The sequence below is a fragment of the Nannospalax galili genome, unplaced genomic scaffold (genome assembly GCF_000622305.1).
Source record: "Nannospalax galili isolate Female #2095 unplaced genomic scaffold, S.galili_v1.0 scaffold697, whole genome shotgun sequence".
Classification (NCBI taxonomy): domain Eukaryota; kingdom Metazoa; phylum Chordata; class Mammalia; order Rodentia; family Spalacidae; genus Nannospalax; species Nannospalax galili.
In genome coordinates this window covers 161,021-184,344 of record NW_008339441.1, presented here as the reverse complement: position 1 = coordinate 184,344, position 23,324 = coordinate 161,021, and the positions used below count along the sequence as shown (strand labels likewise).

Below are 23,324 nucleotides of genomic sequence, written 5' to 3'. Positions count from 1 at the left end.
ATCTCACAGATATCCGCCTGCCTCTGACTCCTGAGTGCTGGGCCCAAAGATATGCATCACCATACCCAGCTCCATGGTACTTCATATTTATACACAAAGATTATTCTTCTGATTGTTTTGCCCATTGTATTTACAGATTCATATTTACTCCAGTTGTGCAACCCAATGTCTTCAGCTGCAGCTTTTACATTTTATTTCCTCCCCAACAGAATCTATAATTAATGTTTCAAAATTCAGTATAATCTTTTCTTCTTGGCCATAGTTAAACTGCTGTTTTTTTTCCATCCTTTTAATTTAAAAAATGAATTCTGAATTTCCACTTGCTCTTCTCTCCTAGACAGTTAAATCCCACACAGAAACAGATGAAAAACAAACAGAGAGCCGCACTGTCACCCCACCTGCTGCACCCAAACCAAAACGGGAAGAGAACCCTCAGGTAGGTGCGTTGTTGCAGAGGCCTGGCTGGGTTTGCACCAGGGCCACCCTCCTCTCCAGTGTTCTTGTTCATTCAGCAGTGTGATTGCCAAGTCAGACTGACCTAGAGCAAGTTTCTTAGTGTAGAGTCCTGAGGGCCCACACCTTGACACTTGAACATTTTGGACTTCCAAAGGAGAAGTGCTGAGGTGCTGTCTTTCAGATACACCTTGCAAACTTGAAAAACAAGATAAATGACTAGTTCGCAGGGATCCTGTGATGTTCCTAATGACATTTACACTGTGTTTGTCTCGGACATCATGTATGAGATACCCTATTCGCTCCACGAACGTCTGTTTACATTATTGATCACAGTTGTGTGTACAGTATGTTTTGTTACCACCATTTTATTACATCAGAGCCCCAAATTCCAAGTGAATTGGTAGCTCAGAAGTGGTTCATTGACGCATAAATGGTTCTGTGAAGGAAGATTGTCACGTCCACACCATGCCTTAGGGTAGAGTTATAAACAGAAGTACAGACGAGCCTGTGCAGGCACTGAATGCATCTATCTGTGTGTCTGTAGACACAAGGGTATTTTAGCTTGATGCTTTTGCACAAGTAGCTATAAAGAAAAAATGTGGACAGGTCCTATGATGATGACTATCTGATGGCTGGATTTTATTAGACCAGCAATCCATTTCCCTCTGTCCTCAATACATTTGTCATAGTAAAACCAAGTCAAATAGTGGCATGAAGCCATCAGGGCTTCCTGTCTTTTTTTTTAATAAGAAAAAATAAAGACCTATTGAACCAGCTCAGTTTTTGTAAAACAAGTACCAAATATACTTTTTTTCTGATATGAAAATGGATGAATTTTAATTGTTTTTTTATTTTTTATTTTTTGTTTTTTTTTTTGAGACAGGGTCTCCCTGTAGTCCCAGCTGACCTGAACTCGCTATGTAGATCAGGCTGGCCTTGAACTCACAAGTGTTGGGACTAAAGGCGTACACCACCATGCCCGGCCTTAATTGTATTTTTAAAAGGCACCAACCCTTGAACCAAAAAGAAGCACTAGTAACAAAATTGCTGAAAAACTTGTAAAATTGTTTACAAAGAGTAATAGCAAGTATTTCACTTGGAGGAAAAACAGAACAAACTATTAGCAAAAGAAAAAGAAATTGAGTCAGGATCATTCTATGTAGCTCTGGATGAGTTGGAAGTGGCTAGATAGCCCAGGCTCACGTCAGACTTGCAGCAATCCACCTGCATCTGCCTCCCTAGGGCCAGGATTTCAGGCACGTGCCACCACACCCAGCCACCAGAATTTCTTTATGATATCACTAAGATATCACTGTCATATAAAATCTGTTCTCTTGTGAGAAAGAGGTGGGTGCATGTGTGTGTGTGTGTGAACTGACACCTTTTTATTCTATAGTTGAATGCCAGTTCTAGCAGAAGCAGTAGCTCATATCTATAATCTCAGCACTTGGGAGAATGAGGCAGGAGGACTACAGGTTGGAGGCTAGGCTGGGCTACTTAGTTAGACTCTGTCTCGAACTAAGAAAAGAAATTCGTAAGAGGAGTGATTTTTTTTTTTATCATTTAAGAATTTCTTTATAAGGGTTAGAGAGATGGCTCAGTGGTTAAGAGCCCTGGCTGCTCTTGCAGAGGACTGAGGTTCAGTTCCCAGCACCCGCATGGCAACTAACACCTTTCGGTAACTCCAGTTCCAAGGGATGTGATGCCCTTTTCTGACCTCTGGGCATTGCACACACATGGTACACTTACATACATGCAGGCAAAACACTCATACATGTAAAATATTTTTTAAAAAAGAATTTATTTGTGAGCTTCACTTAGATTGTTAGAGATGAGCTGAAGGGATAGGAGTGGCCAGTGCTGTTATGATTAAAAGAGGTCCACCAGCAGAGGATGTTGGTGCACGGCAACTGTCTTCATCATACTTTAAAGGAACCCTGAAGATTAGGAATGTATTAATTGACTACACCAAATAACTCTCACTTCTGCATATAGTATTAGAAAATGGGAATTAAGTCCAAGTAAGATAGCTTTACCCTGCCCAATACTCTGTCTAATACAGTTGCCCATCTAAGGTTTGTTTGTTTAATTTTGCTTTGTTTTTTTTTTGTTTGTTTGTTTGTTTTTTGTGTGCCATGCTGGGGGTCAGATTCAGGGCCCTGTGCATGCTTGCACCAACAGTTTTGAAATAAAAAAGAAAATATAAGCATTTTTTTCAGAACCCTGAAGATACCAATGAAGGACAGTCTATGTTCTCAAGAAGCTTGTTCACAGAATGTGTCTTGAATAGACTGAGCCTATCACTTCACATCAGAGGATCCTATTACTTGGTGCTGAGAATGATAGGTCGAGATTCTCAAAGAGGCTAGGAAGAGCCACTACTCTTCCCACTCCGGAGACAGAGGCAGGAGGAGGGCTAGGCAGCCTGGGCTTCATATTGGGGGATGGGGGAGGGCCTGTTTAAAGACTAAACTGTACTATAAGAACTCTATAGGAGTATGCCTCCTGACGACTGATGGTGTTCCTTTCCTCATCAGAGAAGGAGATCAATGTATTTGGTATATTTAGAAACCACGTGCAACGATCTAACAGAGAGTCAAGCTGTCTTCAGATCACAGCCAACCAAAGAAAAGAATAGAAATCAGTCTAATGCTTTTTCTAGCTTACAGTCTCTTAACATTCTGTATTTGGGGTGCAAATGGAGCCCTAAGAGTGGCCATCAGAGAGAAACTGTCCCATAATATTTGGGTCTATGTTTGATTAAAAGCCAGAGTTTCGAACAGAGTGTCCCTAAAATTCATTAGCTGTGTGTCAATATTATCTGATCAGCAACAGCAAATGTGAGAGACCTAGTCATGACTGGTGGAGCGTTTGGAATTTGGAGCTTGTTGCATGGAGATTCTTTAAATCCCTCTGCATGTTTTTCCAATATGAAGTACCGCCTCTTTAAGAAGCTACTTCCCGAGGAAGGTTGGGGGACAAACTCCAGCCAGTGAAGATGCTGATTTGTGAGTGGGAAAGTGGAAGATTTCGCCCTAGCCATCCTTTGGCCCTTGTTAGAATAGAAAGCCTCTTGCCTGGCACTGAAGCTGCCCAGTGTAGAGGCTGCCACTCTGCACCCAGCCTCCATCAAGGGCCAGCCCAGCAGTCCAGCTTTCCCTGCTATCTGACTAGGAACCCGCAGTTGACTTTGTGATATTCCCAGACTGAAATATGTTCTTTTGTTTCCCTGGCACAGAAACTTGCCTTCATGGTGTCTCTAGGGTTGGTAACACATGACCATCTAGAAGGTAAGAGAAGATATTCTTGGCACGGCCTTTCTAGCTCACAGCTTTGTTCCTGAAAGTGATATTTGATTGAATCCCTAGAATAGGAAATTGGAACACAAATAGAGTATGATTCAACTAGTATGGACTCTATTTCCTTTAGAGGAAAAATTGCCTCCTGTCCATCTGAATTCCCTCCCCTTGCTAGACCATCCATACCCCCATCCCGGGGACACTTCCCAGCTGTCTGAATTAAGGTGATTTCTATTCGTTATCTCACAGCACAGAGAAGCAAGTGCTGCATTGACAAGTTTTTGCATATATTTTCCAGTCACTCTGTATGATCAGAATCCTAAGGACAATTACAAGGCTCTGCCTGTCCTTGTTATTTAATTCAAGGATGGTGAATTTTGATTGATAGTCTTTTGGATAAAGTACATCCAGACCTCTATGCACAGCAGTCTAAAAATAAGTGAGCACAGCTTGTTTGTAAGGGTGGTCGACTGCAACAGAGCCGCACTGTGGGACAGTGTGGCCTCCTTGCTGAGGTACACAAGTAAATTGGATCTTCAGGAGTGTTTACTCCTGTTGAGGCTCTAGTGAAACACTTGCCCCTGTTCCTTATTCGTTATAGGAAGACAACCTATTAAGCAGCAAATTCAGTTTTTTAGATTCTTCACTCCTATCTTCTAATGGAAGACTTTGCTTTTCTTTAGAAATCCAAAGCAAGAGGCAAGAACGGAAAAGGAGAACAACAGCAAATCCAGTGTATAGTGGGGCAGTCTTCGAGCCAGAGGTACTAAGCTGGCGATTGGCCATTTCCTCAGGGTTCTGGGCCCCTCCCATTGAAAACCTGCTGGGAGTGCTGCTAGGTAGTTGGCCTGCTCCATCGGGTGATGGGTTTCTCTCTGCTCATAACATTACTGTGTTTTATTAGTCACTGCTTACTTTTAGGTTTTTTTTTTTTTTTCTCTCTAAGTTTGAGTAGATACAACTCTACCTTATTTTTAATTCATCCCCACTCTGTCATGGAACAGAGGCAGGCCTCTTGAAGTGTTCTCTTAGAGCCAAATATATATATATAATAAAACCCATTAGCGTGGAGACCAAGGGATGATCAGCACTAACTAGTTGGCATGTGATAGGTATGTTTGGCCAGTGTTAGTGGTACCCATGCTGTTCAATAGTCACCTTTCCTTCTTCAATCTTCAAAGCGAAAGAAGAGTGCAGTCACATACCTAAACAGCACAATGCATCCTGGAACCCGGAAGAGAGGTGAGTGCCATTTTAAAATTCTGTCTTGCTACTACTGCCTTTGCTTTCTGTGTTGTTTCTTTTCCCTCCCTCCCTCCCTCGTTCCCATTGTCCTAGGACCTGGCTTCTCTTATCCCTTGAAAATAGTTGTGTTGCTTCCTGAGAACAGGGAGGAAAAGAGAGAGCTTTCTTATTAGAGCTCTGAATGCAAAACTGAAAGCTGACTTTCCAGGTCCTGGCTAAGCTGGCTCAGGAAAATGGCTTAATGCAGCATTTCTGCCCCAAGCCTACCAGGCCATCCATGAATAGCTCAGTGAACAGAACACCATGTGAAAGGAAGTATTTAGCATCATTAAGCAGCCGAGCATTGCTGTTGCCAAGGTGTTCCTAATAGTGTCTCAGTTGTCGTGTTGCCGTTGAGGCTAGGATGTGACTGAGTTTCTGTGAGCTGCAGACTTTCCAGGAAGAAGAGCACTTAGAATCTTTCACAAGTGTACATCTCTAACTAGGGAAGAAAAGGTTGCTGGCAAAACAGGCTCCCCAAGGCAGAAACTCCTAAAGAGCTGCTGTCTTCCCATCTTCTAGACCTTCCATGAGCATTCCCCACAGCCCAGGCAGAGCATCAGCCACGCAGCAGCAGCTTGTCTCCCCATGCAGGTCTACATAAGGCCTGATAGCTCAGGTTTGAGCTCATAAACAAGGCACTGAAATCACTCTTTGATGTCAGTAATACATCCCAAGGTCCCCTTCTCCACATGGTAATGTGTCCCTGAATTACAGTTTCAGGATAGAAAGGTTGCAGAGTGAGTGGACTAGCATACTAATTTTTGTGTACGCACAAAATCTCAGAGCTGCTGGAAACTCAGGAGGTCACCCTGACCCTTGTCTGCCTTGGGCAGAACTATAAGTATACCATTATCTTCCTGGGGCACAGCCAGCCTTAGGGACCCATTCTAACCTTTCATCAGTCCTGCTCCATCCTGCTCTGCAAGTAACCATAAACATGTAGACGGGAGACCTTAAGTTATTGCTTTATCTTGATTCCTGGACCACAACCATAAGTTATTTTTTGTTGTTTTGTGTTGAGCTACTTTTTAGTGATCTCTGACAGTTCTCAGTTAAGAAGTTCCCAGCCAGAGGCCACAATTAATTAGGCTGCTGGTAGGCAGTATCTGCTAAGAGGATAGGTGCTAAATGAGCCAGAAAGAACTTGGCCTGCCTAGCCAAAATCAGAAAAGCCCGTGTTCACAGTGCCTAGGGTATGTCTCCTGTGAGTGAGCAAAGAGGGTACATCTTCAGTTTTCCTCCTCACAGCACTGATGTCCACCTCACCAACCAAAAAAAACAGTAGGATCTATCTTTGTAACAAAGGCACTGTCATTTTAACACAGGTAATGCTAGCGTCATACCTGACAGAAGCATAGCTCTTTTGCATAACCCTAATACGAATTATAACTGGTAGAAGAGCTGTGACCCTGCATATACCATAAGCCAGTGCTTATGGGCAATTCAGGACTGTGCTTGCAGGCAATACAGGACTTCTCTGGCTTTTCCTAGACTTTAGTGTGCTGGGTTTATGCTCTTGATCACTCACAGCTTAGAAGTTGCAGCCCTAAATCTTCAAAGACAAGGACCCTGATTGAGATATGTGGTAAGAGTAACCGCCATGGACTTTCTATACCCCTGGGCTCATTCTAGATCTCTTGTAGATTGAAGTTTGATTGAAAGTGTTCTGCTTTAAACCAGGCCTCTTGGTCAAGAGTGATAATGGCAGGGCCTTTCCTGAGACTTTAGAGCAGTCTCAGTCCTTAAATATGTAGCTCACCAGGATGCTCATGTCATAAAGCAGAGAGACAGCTCTCCGTCCACCAAGGAGGATACCCAAGGCTGGAAATGCTTGAATTCCTTATTAAGCAGAGAACACCTTGTTACTCTTAGGTTCCAGCCACTCCCAGAAAATGCCTCTCAATGGCTCTAACAGCAGACAGTGAGAATAGTTTACTTGAATCTTGCCTCCTCACGTTGCCTTTCTCCACCCTTACCAACAGTGAACGGTCCAAAGTGTTGACAGGAGAGACATGGAAAAGCAGAAATGCTGAATAAATCCATTTGTGGAAACTGAGAATCAATCATATTATTGTAAGAATAATGATTGCAGAGAAACCTTAGTGACTAATGCACAAAAAGCATAAACATAACGGTTCTGGCCTTGGCTTTCTTTGGTGCTTGGCATCTGGTTTCTCCTACAGAATTTCAGACTATAATAGTCCAGGAACAGCCATGATCTGCCCAAGATGGCATCTTTTTACAAAAGCCAGCACCTGCAGTCTCTCTCCAAGGCTCTCTTCTCCTCCTTTCTTTTAGGATTTGTGTAGTTGTTTCTACTGACATTTAAATCTTTGCTTCTTTCTTTCTCTGGGACTGTGTATTAACCTTCTGCCTGCTACCTCACTTCCTTTTCCATGCTAGCCAATGAGGAACACTGGCCAAAGGTATGTGAGATCATTTTCCCCCTGTCTTTCCCTCCCCCTTTTCCCCTTTTTGTTCCCTTCTCTTGGTATATAGGTCGTCCTCCAAAATACAATGCAGTGCTGGGGTTTGGAGCCCTTACCCCAACATCCCCCCCATCCAGTCATCCCGACTCCCCTGAAAATGAAAAGACAGAGGCCACATTCACTTTCCCCGCACCTGTGCAGCCTGTGTCCCTGCCCAGCCCCACCTCCACAGACGTAAGTAACTTGGGGAAATGCTCTCTTTCCGAGAGCTCACACCGGGAAAACCATTGTCCTGTGTTGTTTCCTCACCAGCTTTGCACCTTTTGCCCTAGCTCTGGACCAGCAGGAGACCTTGCAGAAGGCCTGCAAGCCAGGACAGGCACTTTCTTCTGGGGTCCCTGGCAGGAGACCTTGCAGAAGGCCTGCAAGCCAGGACACGCACTTTCTTCTGGGGTCCCAGGCAGGAGACCTTGCAGAAGGCCTGCAAGCCAGGACAGGCACTTTCTTCTAGGGTCCCAGGCAGGAGACCTTGCAGAAGGCCTGCATGCCAGGACAGGCATTTTCTTCTGGGGTCCCTGGCATCCCATGTCATTGAGAGTCATGTTCATATAATACCAGAGTCTGAATTTGATCCACTGTGAATGAGTTCTCAGAGGACGGTTGGGAAATGGGCTTATAATTGAGAAGTTTCTGCCATTGTATTGGAGGTAGAGAACATGAACAAAGCAGCTCTGGCCTTTGCTCCAGCAGTGCAAGGTCTTCTCTAGAACAGCTTTACTAGTGGAGTTGGTCAGAAATGGGTTCCAACACTTATAAAGCAGTGAGTTCGCCCAGCAGATACTTACTGAGAACTGTTCTGCTGAGCAAGAAGTATTCTTGAGGCTGGGGATTCAGCAAGGGACAAGTGAACTTGCCCTCAGGGAGACTGTATTCCATAGAAGAGGTAGATGACAAGAAAATGAATAATCTGCCAGGTAGTGATGAGCACTGTGAAGAAAATGGAATAGATAAGGTGTAAGACATAGTGTCAGGAAGGCACCACCCTAGGAGGAGTAAGGGAGGGCCTCCCAGAGAAAGTACCAGAAGAGGTGTGACCAGAGGTGACAGGCCTGCTCATACAAAACTTCATGGCTTTTATTTCAAGTACAATGGGAGACCACTGGAGGACTTCAAGTGAAGGAATCACCAAATTCTTTTACCACAAAGAATTATTTTGAAAATCCCCAAACCTATGACAAAGTTGCAGCAATGGCACAGTGTATGTCTCACCCTTTAGCCAGATTCATTAGCTGTTAAGAGGTTGCCAGTTTTACTTCTCCCCTATACACATGCACGCACGTGTACACACACACACACACACACACACACACACACACACTTTTTTTTCTGAGCCAATTGTGTGCTTTATGAATCTTCACTCTGAAGTTTTTCAGTGTACATTCTCTGAGAATAAGAGTATTCTGTTGTGCAGCCACCATGTTTTGGTATATAACCTACAGTTCATATTCAGATTTCTCCAGTGGTCCCAGTAAATGCCTTCGTGACAATTCCAGGATCCAGTCCAAGATCACTCCTTTAAACCATGAGGGGAACAGCATCGCATGGATTCTCTGTCCAATGGCCTTTGCAGGAAGGTTGCTTTGGGATTTGTCACAAACCATGCCACTGTTTCCACAGGCCCGGGTTACTTTTCCCCAAATTACTCTGGTTTTGTTTGGTTTGCCACCAGGAGTCATGGTATTATTTCTTGCTTTATACACTTACGCATATCTCTTGCCTAAGTAGAATTAATTTTCATCTTGGGCATAAACACCTTTGATTTTAAAAGGAGCTGTATGCTCTGAGTGGTTCTGGAGACCTCACTTATAGCCTGCAAAAGTGGCCTTGCACCACAGCCTTCCAGACATATTTGCCTTTTAGAAGTCCTGCTCCCAGCAGGCCTCCACTGGTGCCAAGATAGCAAGATCACTCTTGACATTAACGTGGTAGTATCTTTTCAGTCTCCTTTATTCTGAAATTATTTCTTAGCCTATCTTTGGCTTTCCTAATGGTGGGGTTTTTTTTTTAGTCTTTTTGAGACAAGGTCCCCCATTCACCCTGGCTGACCTGGAACTTGTTATGTAGATGACCAGGCTGGCCTCAATCTCACAGAGATCCGCCTACCTCCACCTCCCTAGTACTAGGACTAAAGGCATGTGCCACCACGCCCAGCGGCAGTGGAATTTTTAAAAATGGGACAGTGGCTCTGTAAGGTGCTCTTCATTGTATTGTGATGGTTCCCCCCCCCCCCAGAACATGTTGGAGTACATGTAAGAGCCCAGATCAGTGATGACAGGTGCTTCTCAGGATAGCACAGCACAAGGCTGTGTGACTTCAGTATGTACAGTTGTTGATAGCATTAATACTCATCTCTTTGGATAATTTCCGTTCAGTTTTTTTCGCTTGTAAAAGTCTGTGTTCACTTTGGTTGGAGATAGTTTTGAGTCTATGTAAATAGTAAATACTCAGTTTCCCAACAGACTGTTTCTCAGACTTCAACCTCCTTTGATGATTCTTGATGGTAATAGAGTCACCTTGATTTTGAAAGGAGTACTTTGTCTAAAATTTGGAGTGAGGGGTTTTTGGAAGAGTGTGATGAAGCAGGGAGGCCAGTAGAAGGCTGCCCTGGTGGTTTGGGTATGAAATGACAACACCTGGCCCTGATGGGGTGGTAGGTGGAGACAAATAACTGGTGCTGCTTATGTTTTAAAGCATCAGTTGGATTAAATGCGGGGTGAGAAGAAGAGAATAGTGAAGGATAAATCTAAAGTTGTAGCCAAACAACCAGAAGGAGGACACTGCCATTCACTGCAGATGGAAGAGGATTAGGGCTGAAGAGAGAAAACAAGGATTTCTATGTCCCTGTCCTAGTTCTTCTGTGAACTACAAGCTTCCTATTAACCATTTTCGGGTGAAATGTTCCTTGAAGAGTCTCACAGCTTGCTCATAGCATACCTCTCTCCAAGAGAATTCCATCCAAACCCGAGTTAGAATTCCAGACGCTTGGGGTTCACAGAAGAGTTCTGTTCTCTGACCCTTCCTTGGACATCGCTGGGGCTAAGACTCATCCTGGTTCTAAAGACAGCATTTCAACCAGCCTTCCTAACTTCATAACTTTTGGGCTTAGTAGTTGATGTAGATTATCTAACTTGGCAAGCTAATGAATACCAGGAGTCCTTATCTGAAACCTTGTTTGCTGGTACCAAAGACTTTGCCAACTTCCCCCAGTCCAAGTATGGCCAAAGAGTTTCAGTGCTGGTTGGCCTCCTGTTAGAGCTCTTCCTGTGAGTCTGTGTACAGGTGCTGGGGATAGATAAATGGCTTTATTCTGCCCATGAGTGTTTTTCTTAAACCATATGAACTTAGTCTGGGTTCTCTGGTTGAGATAGTTTACAGTTCTCTTTTAGAGACTAGACACAAAGGATCCACTCAGATCAAATCACAAACTAAAAGCTCTTGCCAAGTTCCATTTTAAAAAGCAAACATTGTTCTTTTCTGAAATCTAAAGACAAAATAAAGCTTTTCTAAAACCACTAAGTTAAACCCAGTGGGATACATTTTTTTAAAGATGATTGACTTCTACTTTTGCAGTAACCCAACAATAGCAGTGATTAAAACCAACACACAGGGTCTGTGTGTTTGCTGCTGGGTAGCATACGCTGCAACAACATTAATTAAACAATAACAGTTGAGAGCCAAGCATTTCCTGGGGAACAATAATCATCTAGAAGGACTTGGTATTACAAGACCCAGCCAGACACTAATCCTCAGGATGTACCTTGTTGCTGCTATCATTTTTATGAGAAGGAAAGATATGTCAACTAATCATAAAATTTTTTAGCATACAGTAAAGTTGTAGTCAGTAGAGCCAACATGTTCCCTGAAAACATGGCATCTTTCAGCTTACTGCCTGGTTATGATCTGTCATTAGCATTAAGCCTTTTGCCCTGGTATGGTGCCTCCCTAGGCCTCCTCCACTTTTGAGGCAGAGACCTACCTGGTATGGAAGAAGTGTCTTCAGTATTTTATATTCATCCTAACACCCTTGTTAGGCTGTTAACAGTTCTCCAAATGTGGTCTGGGGTCTCTTGACACTTCAGGAATTTATGTCAAAACTGTTTTCACAATGATACTAAAGCATCATTAGCCATTCTGCATCATTCTCAATACTGAAGAGTAGAGATTTTTGGATACTACATACTGAGTGGTGTGATGGGTATAAAATGCTTACTTATGTATTCTTTTTTAAATATTTTGTTATTTTTATTTTATGTGTACGAGTGTGTTGCCTGCGTGTAAGTGGGTACACTCATGTCCTGCAGTGCCCGTGGAGGTCAGAAGAGGGTGTTGGATCCCCTGAAACTGGAGTCACAGATGGTCGTTAGCTGCCCTGTGGGTGCTGGGAATCGAACCTGAGCATGAGCAGCCAGTGCTCTTAACCACTGAGTCATCTCTTCAGCCCCATTATTTGTATGTTCTTGAGGTTTCTTTTTTTTTCTTTAAGTGTACTGTTGCTGTAACTTTCTGTGATTCTGTAATTTTTTCAGAGGTTAAATGTTTTAAAGATGCTCATTACTGTAAATATCAGGAAACAGTGCATATAACCAAAAGTCTTAGGGGTCCCTCAGTAATTTTAAGAGTACAAAGGAATTCTGACACTTCCAAACACCTGGTACTACTGCTTTAGGGTATGTAAATAGGACAGGAACTTTTCTTAGCTTTAAGAACTTGAAAGACAGGCTGGAGCAATGGCTCAGCAGTTAAGCACTTGCTGCTCTCGAAGAGGACCCAGGTTTGTTTCCCAGCATTCACGCTGGGTGGCCCACAACTACTGTAACTCCAGTTCTAGGGGATCCAATGCCCTTTTCTGGGCTCCCTAGGCACAAGTATACATACATGGTATGCATACATCTATGCAGGCACTCACATATACACATAAAATAAAAATAAATCTTTTAAAAAAGAAACTTGAGCCAGGACGTGGTGGTGCATGCCTGTAGTCCCAGCACTTGGGAGGCAGAGGCAGGCGGATCTCTGTGAATTCGGGGCCAGCCTGGTCTACATAGTTCCAGGACAGCTTGGGCTACAGGGAGACCCTGTCTCAAAAAAGATAATTAATAAATAATAAGTATTTTATCATTATTTTAAAAAAAAGAAAGAAAGTTGAGGGGCTGAAGAGATGGCTCAGCAGTTAAGAGCACTGACTGCTCTTGCAGAGGACCCAGGTTCTATTCCCAATACCCACATGACAGCTAACAACTATCTGTAACTCCAGTTCCAGGGGCTCTGACACACTCTTCTGGTCTCTACAGGAATTGGGGCTGTAGCTCAGTTGGTAGAGTGCTTGCTCACCATGCACAAGAGCCCTGGGTTTAAAAAAGTTGAATTGGGCATGGTGGTGCATGCCTTTAATCCCAGCACTCAGGAGGCAGAGGCAGGAGGATCTCTGTGAGTTCGAGGCCAGCCTGGTCTACATAGTGAGTTCCAGGCCAGCCAGGGCTAAAGGGAGAGCCTGTCTCAAAAATACAAAAAGAAAGAAGAGGAGGAGAAGGAGAAGGGTTGAAAGAAGTTATTATTCAACCCTTTCTTTCTGTACTATGTGCCTTCCATTTCTTAAGACTGTCCTCACTCAGAAACAAAGTAAAATGAGCAGAGAAAGTCCTTCAGAATAAGACACCCAGTTCCTCTCACTTCCTTACCACTGATCGTTTTTACATGACTTTGTACTACACTGTGTTTATAAACTTCAGAAAGATGCAAGTTTAAAACCTAGGGCTAAGGTTCAAGAAAGACTTGTTCTCCAAAGAACCAAAAAACACCCTTCATCTTGGTTTTAAGAGTGAAGGAATGTATCAGGGTATCACATACCTATAATCCCTACATTCGGGAGGCAGAGGCAAAAGGATCAAGAATTCTAGGCTAGCCTGGGTTACCTGGCAAGTTCCAGACCAACAAAGATACACAGAAACCCTGTCTCAAAAAAAATTTTTTTTAAAGGAAGGAAGAAGGTGACAGCATCTGGGGGCTGGAAGTTAAATTGTTAAGCTTCATTCTAATATTTTTTATATGTACTAAGTATCTTTTCTTACTGCTTAGAGGTGACATTTTCTTACTGAGAAAGATTAAAATCTATCTACAATATGATATCCCTTAGAACTCTTTTCTAAGCAGTCCAGAAAAGGGTCTGTCCAAGAGTTGGGTTAATGGCTTAGTTGGTAAAGTACTTGCTATACAAGCATGAAGACCTGAGTTTGAATCCCAATTTAGGGATGTTTTAAAAAAAAAGTCAGGTGTGGTGGCCTGCACCTATAATCTCAATACTGGATAGATAGAGATAAGAGGATCCTTGAGGCTTTCCGGCCAGTCAACCTAACTGCATCAGAGAGCTCCACGTTCCCTGGGAGACCGTCTCAAAAAATAAGGTGGAGAAGCCTCTGGCCCCCACATGCATATGCACCTGTGTGTGCACATATGTGTATACACACACACACACACACACACACACACACACACATGCCTTTCCTGATGGGAGAAACTGTATGTCTGGGAAGATGTGTTCTTTCATTGGTGAGGTGGTAGAGGGGTTAAATACTAGAAAGGAAGGACTGGGCATTGCTCTCTGGCTTGTTGCTTCCTATACAGAAGCTCTGTGAAGCTCTGTGTTAGGTCTTCTAAAAGAATAGCCCAGACATCTTAGCAGCATGCTAGCATTGACTTGATGACAGCCTCTATTTATCCTTTCAGTCTTCCCTTCCATGTTGTCCTAAACAGTGGCATTAATCCCATCCAGAGAACAGATTGGGCACTGACTTGCTGAGAGATACCTCTTTAAGAACTTTTTTTATTTCCCCCCTGTGTTCTCCTCTCCAAATTTTAAATAGATGTTTTTTTGTTTTTTCTTTTGATGGTGCCTTCTGTTCAGAGGGCTCCAGCAGACTTACCTGAGTATTAAAACTACCATGAAGCGGGTGGTAGAGTGGACTGGGGTTGCTTGTCTTTTTCCATCTGGTTAAGTATTTTATGGGGAAAAATAAAGCCTCCCAGAATAGCACGGTCCATTGAGCAGCAGTGCTAAATGCTGGTTCCATAGAGCACCATCAGCTGTTACTTTGCTTCTTTAGTTCTGCGTGTTAGAAAGTATCTGTCAGTCTGATTTACTCCTGACTTGATCTTTTCCCACTTGAATATTCACTATATTTCCCCCTGAATAAGTTTAGTAAATCATTATTTCTTGCCTATGTTTTCAAATTACTCTAAAATCCCCCCATAATGATAGATAGTGAAGACTGCTTATGTCATGAGACACTTTGGCCAATGGACCTCAGTGCCTGGAAGTCTCTGATCTGAGTGTTGGACTCACCATCAGAAGGACCAAGCTGTTGCCTATGCAGTTAATTTTGGCCTGTGCAACCACAGAGCTTTGCTGTAAACTCTAAATTATGAAACTGAATTCTCACTTTATATTTTTAAATTTAAGTTCCTTAAAGTTTTAAATTTCAAGTTAAATTGCCTCGCAGAGAACCTCAGCTTTGTGGAGCAGGTGGAGGCTTGTACCATTGGCAACTCCTGCTTTTCTTGAACACTGAAGTATCGGTGGGCCTGTCACTGCTATGGCAGCTGTTAAAAAACATTTATATGCAATTGTGATGTACATGGTAACATTAAATGTTTACCCTTTTTGTTCTTTTTCTTACTTTTCCTCTCAATCTCATAGGGTGATATCCATGAGGATTTTTGCAGTGTTTGCAGAAAAAGTGGCCAGTTGCTGATGTGCGACACATGTTCCCGTGTGTACCATCTGGACTGTTTAGACCCACCTCTAAAAGCAATTCCCAAGGGCATGTGGATCTGCCCCAGATGTCAGGACCAGGTACTGTGAGCCATACACATGAGGGGCCAAGGAGGAGAAAGACAGTGCCACCGGGACTCTGTTCCCTCTGAGCCTGGGAGCAGGGTTCTCTTCTCTCTCCCAGCCGTTCTTCTGCAGGCCCTATCTTCCTGGTTCATGGCAACGCATGCAGACAAAGAGCACTGCCTTCGTTCCCTCACAGGTTCCCTGCTGTACTAACTTCTGCTTTTATCTGAAATCGCTTATCTTCCTTTTAGAAGTTCAGACTCAGCCAAGCATAGTGGCACACATCTATAATCCCAGGACTTAAGGGACTGAGACAGAAGAATCACAAGTTCAAGGCCAGCCTGGGCTACATAGTGAGACTGAAAAAACAATACAAAGCAAAAATAAATAAATAAGGCAAGACCCTCAAAAGTTCATTCTGCCTAATTTTCTAAGAATGCTATAAACTTAGCATATAGTTTAGAACCCTTCTTTGGAGATAAAATCCTTAAAGGCAAGGGCTCATTTGATTAATTCAAGTAACAGCAAGTTCACTTTTCAATTCTTGTCATCAGGCTCTGAGAACAAACTACATAGCCCTCTCTTGATATTGCAGACTTAAATGTTTTACGCATGCGTATTAGTGCCTCCTTCCTGTCTCTGGTTCCTGGCCTCATTTTCTCACTCCCAGTTTATCTTTATAAGATTTTATTATAAGCTGTCTCAGGTCTTTTGGAAGCAAGCAAAGTCCGAAAAATAAGCCCAAGCACCAGCCATGTTTTGAAATCTTGCTCAGTTCTTTAAAAAGTAAATCCTGGTTAGAGAGAATTTTGATATTCCCTTTTATCCTTTTCCTTTTGTTGTTTTTGCAGCATTGGGGCTCAAACTCAGGGCCTTGTGCATGCTATGCGAACACTCTGCCACTGAACTACATCCCAGTACATCCCAAGCCCATGGTTGGTTGAGGCAGGATCTCTCTGTAGCCCAGGCTGGCCTTGAACCTGAACCTTCCTGCCTCAGCCTCCTGAGTGCTGAGCTTATAGGTGTGTAGCACACTTATGTTGGTCTTGGACTCTCCCCCCTTGGCTTTTTTTTTTCGTTTTTGAGACAGGGTTTCCCTGTAGCCCCAACTGGCCTGGAACTCCCAATATAAACCAGGCTAGCCTTGATCTCATAGAGATCTGTCTGCTTCTGCCTCTGCCTCCCAAGTGCTGGGATTAAAGACGTGTGCCACCATGCCTGACTGGTGAAGAGGTTTTTACAGGACATACAAAGCTAAAATTGAGATAGGCAGCTCATATCAAGTTAAAGACAGAAGGGCCTGTGGTAGCTGCATCATGCTGGCATGCAGCTTTAGGGCTGCTGGTTCCCTCAGGTGGTTGGGGTCATGTGGCTTTTATGAGGAGACTGGAATGCTCACCTGAGGTCCTTTCTAAGGCCTGGGCTTAGAGGCTGCCTCAGTCCGCCAGGCTGAGCTTTGGAGCTGAGCTTTGGAACTTCCACCCTGTCTACTGGTGGCCACAGACTTTTTCTTCAAGGTAAAATTTTAAAATTCTTTTCAGATGCTGAAGAAGGAAGAAGCAATTCCATGGCCTGGAACTTTAGCAATTGTTCATTCCTATATTGCCTACAAAGCAGGTAAATGATTAGCCATGTACTTTTTTGGTAAGGCTGGCCTTCCTAAACAAGTCATTGGAAGGCAATGCTTTGATTGTTTTTGATTTTAAAAGAAAATAATGGGCCTTTATTGAAAGAAGTGAAAAGTTTGTGTGCCACCTTCTTGAGAAGGAAACTGGGAAGTGTGGTGGCCTATGCCTGTGAAGCCTGCCAAGCCTCCCAGGTGGACAGGCCCTGTGCCCTGAATGATTGGGGGTTAGCAGGGCGCTTTGGGGGACAGTGTCTTCTCTGGCAAACTCTCTGAGCACAGAAGCCCCTTTCAAAAAATTAATCATTAAAAACTTTTCCTCCCACCCCCCAGCAAAAGAAGAAGAGAAACAGAAGCTTCTTAAATGGAGTTCAGATTTAAAGCAAGAACGGGAACAATTAGAGCAGAAGGTGAAACAGCTCAGCAGTTCCATAAGCGTAAGTCACTGTCCCTTCCTCAGTGCCAGACACACAACACTAAGGCATAGCCATAGCTCCTCCTCGTCCTAGTAAGTGCAGCACCGAGTTTTCCTTTCAGTAGAGTGCAGCCCTCAGGTTGTCATGGCCATGGGTACACAGTGCCTTACCCAAGCTCTGGATGGAGTGCCTTCGTGGCTGCAGTCTGAGAGGTTTTCATTCTCCAGGCTGAAGAGGCCCAGAGGTCAGGTAGCAGCTGCAGCCACTGTAGTACCACCCCAAGCCTAGTTATTCCTGCAGGTTTGGGGAGCGCAGAGCCCTGGGCAGACACGGCCAGGCCCCATCATGTGACTCCTAGACACCTGATTTATTGACCTGTGGCCCCTCTTTTACTTCCTTGTGTTTTCCTGGCCCATGTGAGAAAGTGAGTTTTCTAGAAACAAGTGTGGGAGATACTGCCTAGGCTGACCCATCCACTTTGGGGAGAGGGCTATATTTGCAGCAGGGTTGCGGGGTGGCACTGAGCCCTTTCAAACAGGAGCAAGTTTTCTTTTCCATTGAATAGGTCATCCTTGTTAGAGTGAGGTGGCCTCAGCTCTCATAGATACTGGGGGAGGCAGTTGAGTTTTCTCGCTCACCTGCTTTTTCTTCCTGGCTATACCTACCTGTGGCCCTCAGATTTAATAGCTATTCTTACCTAATGGAAGCCAGATGCTGTGGGGAGCTAAGGGTAAGACGGCAAGTAGGTGACCAAGCAAGAGGGACCAGTTGACTAGTCTTTTGGCCTTGGGTGGTCTCAGGTTCTCTACACAACACTGGCCCACCCAGGCCCTACCTCTAAATTTGGAGTGAGCAAGTGATCCTCCATAGACCCTAAAGTTCAACCCACATATCCATATCTGTCACTGACTTCTTTTCTGACCTGAAGAGCTCAGTCTTCTCCTAAGGGCCACTGTGGGCAAGGCAGAAACACGTAATACCTGCCCAGCTTCAGAGCAGCTTTTGTGATGACTTTTGTGTCATAGTGTGTGAGGGGTTCAAGTTTGATTGTGAGTGCTAAAGTCAGGTAGAGTTGGCTTAGCCTGGCCTATTTGTCCCCATCTCTTGCCTCTTATAAGCTCCCTACCCTTCAGCAGTGGTACCCACACCAGGTGAAACAGAACCAAGTTGTAGGGCTTGCACAGCAGCCCATGGGGATTGGTTATGGGAGCCTCCTCCCTTGAGGAGCCTCCAGGCCATTGGGGAAGCAGGAGGCTCAGCGCCCTGCCCTTGTCTTGACTACAGAAATGCATAGAAATGAAGAACACCATCCTGGCACGGCAGAAGGAGATGCACAGCTCCCTAGAAAAGGTAAAACAGCTCATTCGCCTCATCCATGGCATCGACCTCTCCAAACCTGTGGACTCTGAGGCCAGTGTGGGGGCCATCTCCAATGGTCCAGACTGCACCCCCCCTGCCAACACCACCTCCTCCACGCCGGCCCCGTCCCCCTCCTCGCAGAGCTGCACAGCAAACTGTAACCAGGGGGAAGAGACTAAATAACAGTCCTTGAGGAGAAGCCTCGGGATTCCAGCGCGAGGAGAGCAAAACACTGAAGACTCTAGAGAAGTAAAGCCGGATTTCTTCTGGAAAGTACAGAATTCTTTTGGTTCTTTGGTTCCAGAGAGAGAGAAGATGCTTGTGCCAGGTGGCACCCGAGTTTGCCAATTGATCCTTCTTATTCTGTGTACATGCAAAGATTGGACCATGTTACATGAAATAGTGCCAGCTGGAGGTTCTTTGCCAGCACCATGCCAAGTGAAATAATATATTTACTCTCTCTATTCTACACCAGTGTGTGCCTGCAGCAGCCTCCACAGCCACGGTGGGTTTGTTTTTGTTGTGTTGGGGGGGGAGCAGGGACGGGCGGAGGGAGGAGGGCAGGTTCCAGATCCTTACTTGCCGAGACGTTTGTTTAGGTAGAGAAGACAAGTCCAAAGAGTGTGTGGGCTTTCCTTAAAAAAAAAAAAAAAAAAAAAAAAAAAAAAAAAAAAAAAGGAAATTGAGATTTAACTAACCCCAGTGCCCAGAAGAGGGAAGGGGAGGGGGTGGGAGGGAGCAGGGGGTGGGAAAGTCTATCACATAAGCAGTATTTAATATTGTCTGGAGGGCGGCCTAGTATAAGGAGAGACAGACAATGCAGCCACTAGGTCCTCCTCCCAGCTCTGCTCCTGCCTCGGGGGCGCCTTCCCTCCGAAGCCTCCAGCAGCCCCTTTCCCCTGCTTGGTATAGTACGCAGCCCCAGGTGATCCCCTGTCCCTCTCAGAGAACCAGGCCCTGCTGGCCTTGGCAAGGCCGGAAAGGAAGGGAGTGTGTGTGGTCCAGGACAGAGAAAGGCGGATCAGTGATCTTACTTGAAAACAAGCTCCATCTCTTTTCTATATTTATAAGAAGATTCTGAGCGAAGCAACACGCGACCCAGGTGTGTGTGAATCGAATGGACGTTCCTTTCTTCTCTTTTTAAAAATATTTTATTTTTGTTTCTGTTCTTGTTTTCTTTAAACAAAGTTTCATTTTGTTGTTTATTTTGCTTTTTTTTTTTTGGTAACAAGAACTAAAATAAGGAATAGAAAGTTGTTTTTCAGGCTGACGGTCCTGTTGAGGTAGCGAGACCTTGCATGGTAGAGTAGCAGTCGGTGTCGGTGAGGTCAGTGAGTCTGTGCATCCTGTGTCACCATTCGGGCACTGTGTGTTTTTTTATGCAAGGGCAAAAATCTTTGTATCTGGGGAAAACAACAGCAACTTTTTTTTTTAATTAAAAAGGAAAATAAAAGATATTGAGGTCTTCCTAGTGTTACTTAAATTAAGATCAAGGTAAGAAACATTGTAAAAACAATTACAAAAGTGCTATTTGTTTCCTAAAAACAGTGATTTCTATTAAAAAGGTGTCAGAACTGGAGAAAATGCTGTGTAGTTATAATTTTTTAGCACAGAACCTGCTGATCATGACATTTTGCTGTGTTTGTGTCTCTAGACTGGTGGGCCAGTCTCCAGGAAGGACCGGGTCCTCCCGCCTTCTCCCTTCTCAGAACAGACTGTGCTGCCTGTACAGGGATCTTGTCTCCTGTGTTTGAAGCCCAGGTGGAATGTGCATGGTGTCAGGGCCTCCCCAGGGTCTCAGATCTTGCTAGAGGGAAGGCTGGTGCCTAAACAAGACCCTTCCTTTGGTGCTGCTCTCCGTTGTCTTTCAGCCACCAGCATTATGCGTTGAGGGGGGGGGCTGCTTCCAGGGACCAAGCTGTGAGGCTTCGCTGCCCGTGCACTGGCCTCCAGGAGGAGGAGGGCTGTGGGCTAGCTGCATCAGAACGAGGAAGGAGGGAGATATCTTGAGGGTCCATGTGTCTCTGAGAGCCCAGGTGGTCTTCAAGTCTGTCTTGCATTGAACGGAGAGGTCTGAAGCTCCACTGTCCTCTGCCTACTGGCACTAATGTCAGAATTCACCCCCATCCCACCCATCTACACACTTCCAGGGTGACCCTGGGCTAGAATCACTAAGCTTGCCTTGTTTGGCCTGTTGTGGCCTTTCTTGGAAAACTTGGTTCTGAAAGGCTCAGATCATCTCCCATAATGCCATGGGGAAAGTGAGCCCTTGAGATGGTATGCTCTCACTTGGAGACCTTTGTCCACTGCATTCTCTTGGCTAAAGGGATGGAAGCCTAGGCTCTGTCCCCTTGTTCCAAAGGCAGCATCTCTTTGTAGCCGCCCTAATAGAGAATTCTAGGAACAGCAAGAAAGGCCCCTTTGCACTTCTCCCTTGCTCAATTAGGCCCAAGGAGAAAAAGCTAGATCCTGACAGTGAGTACAAGAGAGAAGGAGGGCTTCTGAGAGTTAATGAAGCCCACCCAACCAGCCACTTCGTTCATCTTTCCAGGGTGCAAGGGAGTCATGTTGACTGAGGGAAGCAGAGAAGAGCTCTCTTTTCTCATCCAGAAACTAAGGTGCTAAGTCTAGTTAGGGAGCTGTGGAGATGTCCGGACTAGTTGGAGGAATCGTTGGCAAAGGATCAGAGATCAGCAGCAGACTGATGTCGTCTCCACCCTCGTCTTGGCCCATAGGCTGGTTGGGGCTTGCCACACAATGCCTACCCTTGCAGGAAAGGTTGGGAAGTCAACATCACTACAGGCCAGAGCTGAACAGTGTGGGGTACAACACACAAGACTGGGCTGCTGAGTCATCTGGTGTGGCGTACAAAATGTAGCCCTGCCCAAGCCTTCATGGCGTGCTCAGCTTTGAAGCTCTGCTCTACCCTGCTCATTCCATCTGCTTGTTCTTCCCTGTTCTGTGGAGCACAGAGCTCCTTTCTGTCCCCCCAGACCTGTGAGTTTCTGTGAATCCCTTGGGACAAACACCACACTGGCCCTCTGGAGCTGCCTCTACTTCCTTCTTCCTCTTTCCTTCCCCAGCCTGCAGGTTATTGCTCTTGGGCCTCCTATGCTAGCTTTGCTGGGAGTCCCTTAATCCTGTCTGATCAGGAGCAGACCCTGAAGGCAGTGAAGTCAGCATGTCTGCTATGAGGTCATCCTACCCTTTCCATTCTGCAGGTCCTTACTCTTTCCTGAAGCCTACTGGGTCTTGCCTCTCCTCTGAACTCATCCAGTTCTCATTTCTTCCTTATCAGGCCCCTAGGGATAAGCCTGCTAGTGGCACCTGACAGGGAAGACTCGGCTAGGGACAGCCCCTGGTTTCATCTGTGTAGGGCCTGCCTCCAGAGCCTGTGACACCCACCTGGGCAGCCTCCGGCAGGGCCCATCTTAGTACTGGTTTCCTTGCAGGCTCTGTCTCTGCTGCCTCTTGCCTCAGGCCCAGCAGGAGTGTGGAGGGGGCATGTGCACTCCACTGCCCCTGGGTGACTATTTCTGGCTCCTGTCTCTCTGCATGTTCCGCTGCCTCTCTACCAGCTCTTTGATGCTTCCTCTCGCCATCACTCACTACTGGGCTCTCACTACCAGGCCTCAGCTCGCACTCCCAAGTGGTCTCTTCCCTTCTTGGGTATGGTCCTTCTTAACTAAAGGGCTGAACTCCAAGGACTCTCCCACCAGGGGTGGAAGTAGGATGGGCCAGTGGCCCAGGACCTTTTCTAGACACTGGGTTCTTCAGACCCTGTGGCTTCTGTTGGATATAAGCCACTTTGCTGTATGTAAATGGCTGTGGACCTTGCCCTACCCCTCATCTGGGTACTGTTGGTAAGAAACCAGGAGTCTCATTTCTCACCCAACTTCAGCCCGTGCTCCTGTCAATTCCTCTCCAAGGTGGTGGGTGGCCACTGGGAAGACTCCTCTGCACCCCGCCTCCCCAAGAATGAATGGTCCCGAGAACCAGGGTGGCTCTCTTAACAGTAGTTATTGAGACAGAGGAGCAGCTTGAGTCCCTCCCTCACAGCAGCCTTGGCCCCTGCACTCTTCTCCAGTGTCCTTGCTCAGCCCAGGGTGAGCTGTAATCAGGCAGGTGGGCCGGCAGGCCAGAGGTCAGCAAGCTCTAAGCATAGGAGAGCCAGCCAGACCCTAGTCCTGTCTCTTGTCCATGCCCTTTGTGATTTCAGTCTTGGTAGAACTTGTATTTGGAGTTTTGTGCTTCAAAGTTTTTGTTTCTATTTGTTTGGTTTTTGTTTTGAGGGGGTGGGGGGGTATACAGAGCAGCTGATCAATTTGTATTTATTTATTTTAACATTTTACTAAATAAAGCCAAATAAAGTCTCTCAGCCTCCTGGTGTTGGGCTTGGGCTTGGGGGTGGGTAGTGGGTGTGGGCAAGACTCTCCACTCCAGTCTGATTGGGAAGGACCCAGAGGGACTGTGACCCTTGAGGGTTCAGACTGTCCTGAGACTCCAGCTAGAGTCACCCTTCCATTGCTCACTGATACCCTTGGACCCTGAGAGCTCTTG

The 23,324-nt window shown here is 45.3% G+C and overlaps 1 protein-coding gene and 1 pseudogene across 13 annotated transcripts in view; one reads left to right on the top strand and one right to left on the bottom strand.

Annotated features, from left to right (window-relative positions):
- Phf21a (PHD finger protein 21A) overlaps positions 1-23,142 on the top strand; it is a 211,926-nt gene extending 188,784 nt beyond the window's left edge. For 9 of the 13 annotated variants that reach the window (XM_017798445.2, XM_008834165.3, XM_008834166.3 and 6 more), the window contains 9 exons: positions 338-436; positions 3,695-3,746; positions 4,439-4,518; positions 4,937-4,997; positions 7,542-7,705; positions 15,225-15,380; positions 16,907-16,982; positions 17,323-17,426; positions 18,690-19,256. In XM_017798445.2, coding sequence (XP_017653934.1) covers positions 338-436; positions 3,695-3,746; positions 4,439-4,518; positions 4,937-4,997; positions 7,542-7,705; positions 15,225-15,380; positions 16,907-16,982; positions 17,323-17,426; positions 18,690-18,947 — 1,050 coding nt within the window. In that variant the 3' untranslated portion in view covers positions 18,948-19,256. Of the gene's footprint in view, positions 1-337; positions 437-3,694; positions 3,747-4,438; positions 4,519-4,936; positions 4,998-7,445; positions 7,469-7,541; positions 7,706-15,224; positions 15,381-16,906; positions 16,983-17,322; positions 17,427-18,689 lie in introns of all 13 variants that reach the window. The other 4 variants (XM_029564072.1, XM_029564073.1, XM_008834167.3 and 1 more) reach the window with 2 other exon arrangements.
- Positions 8,173-9,378, bottom strand: LOC108490916 (annotated as a pseudogene).
- Positions 23,143-23,324: the final 182 nt, after the last annotated feature.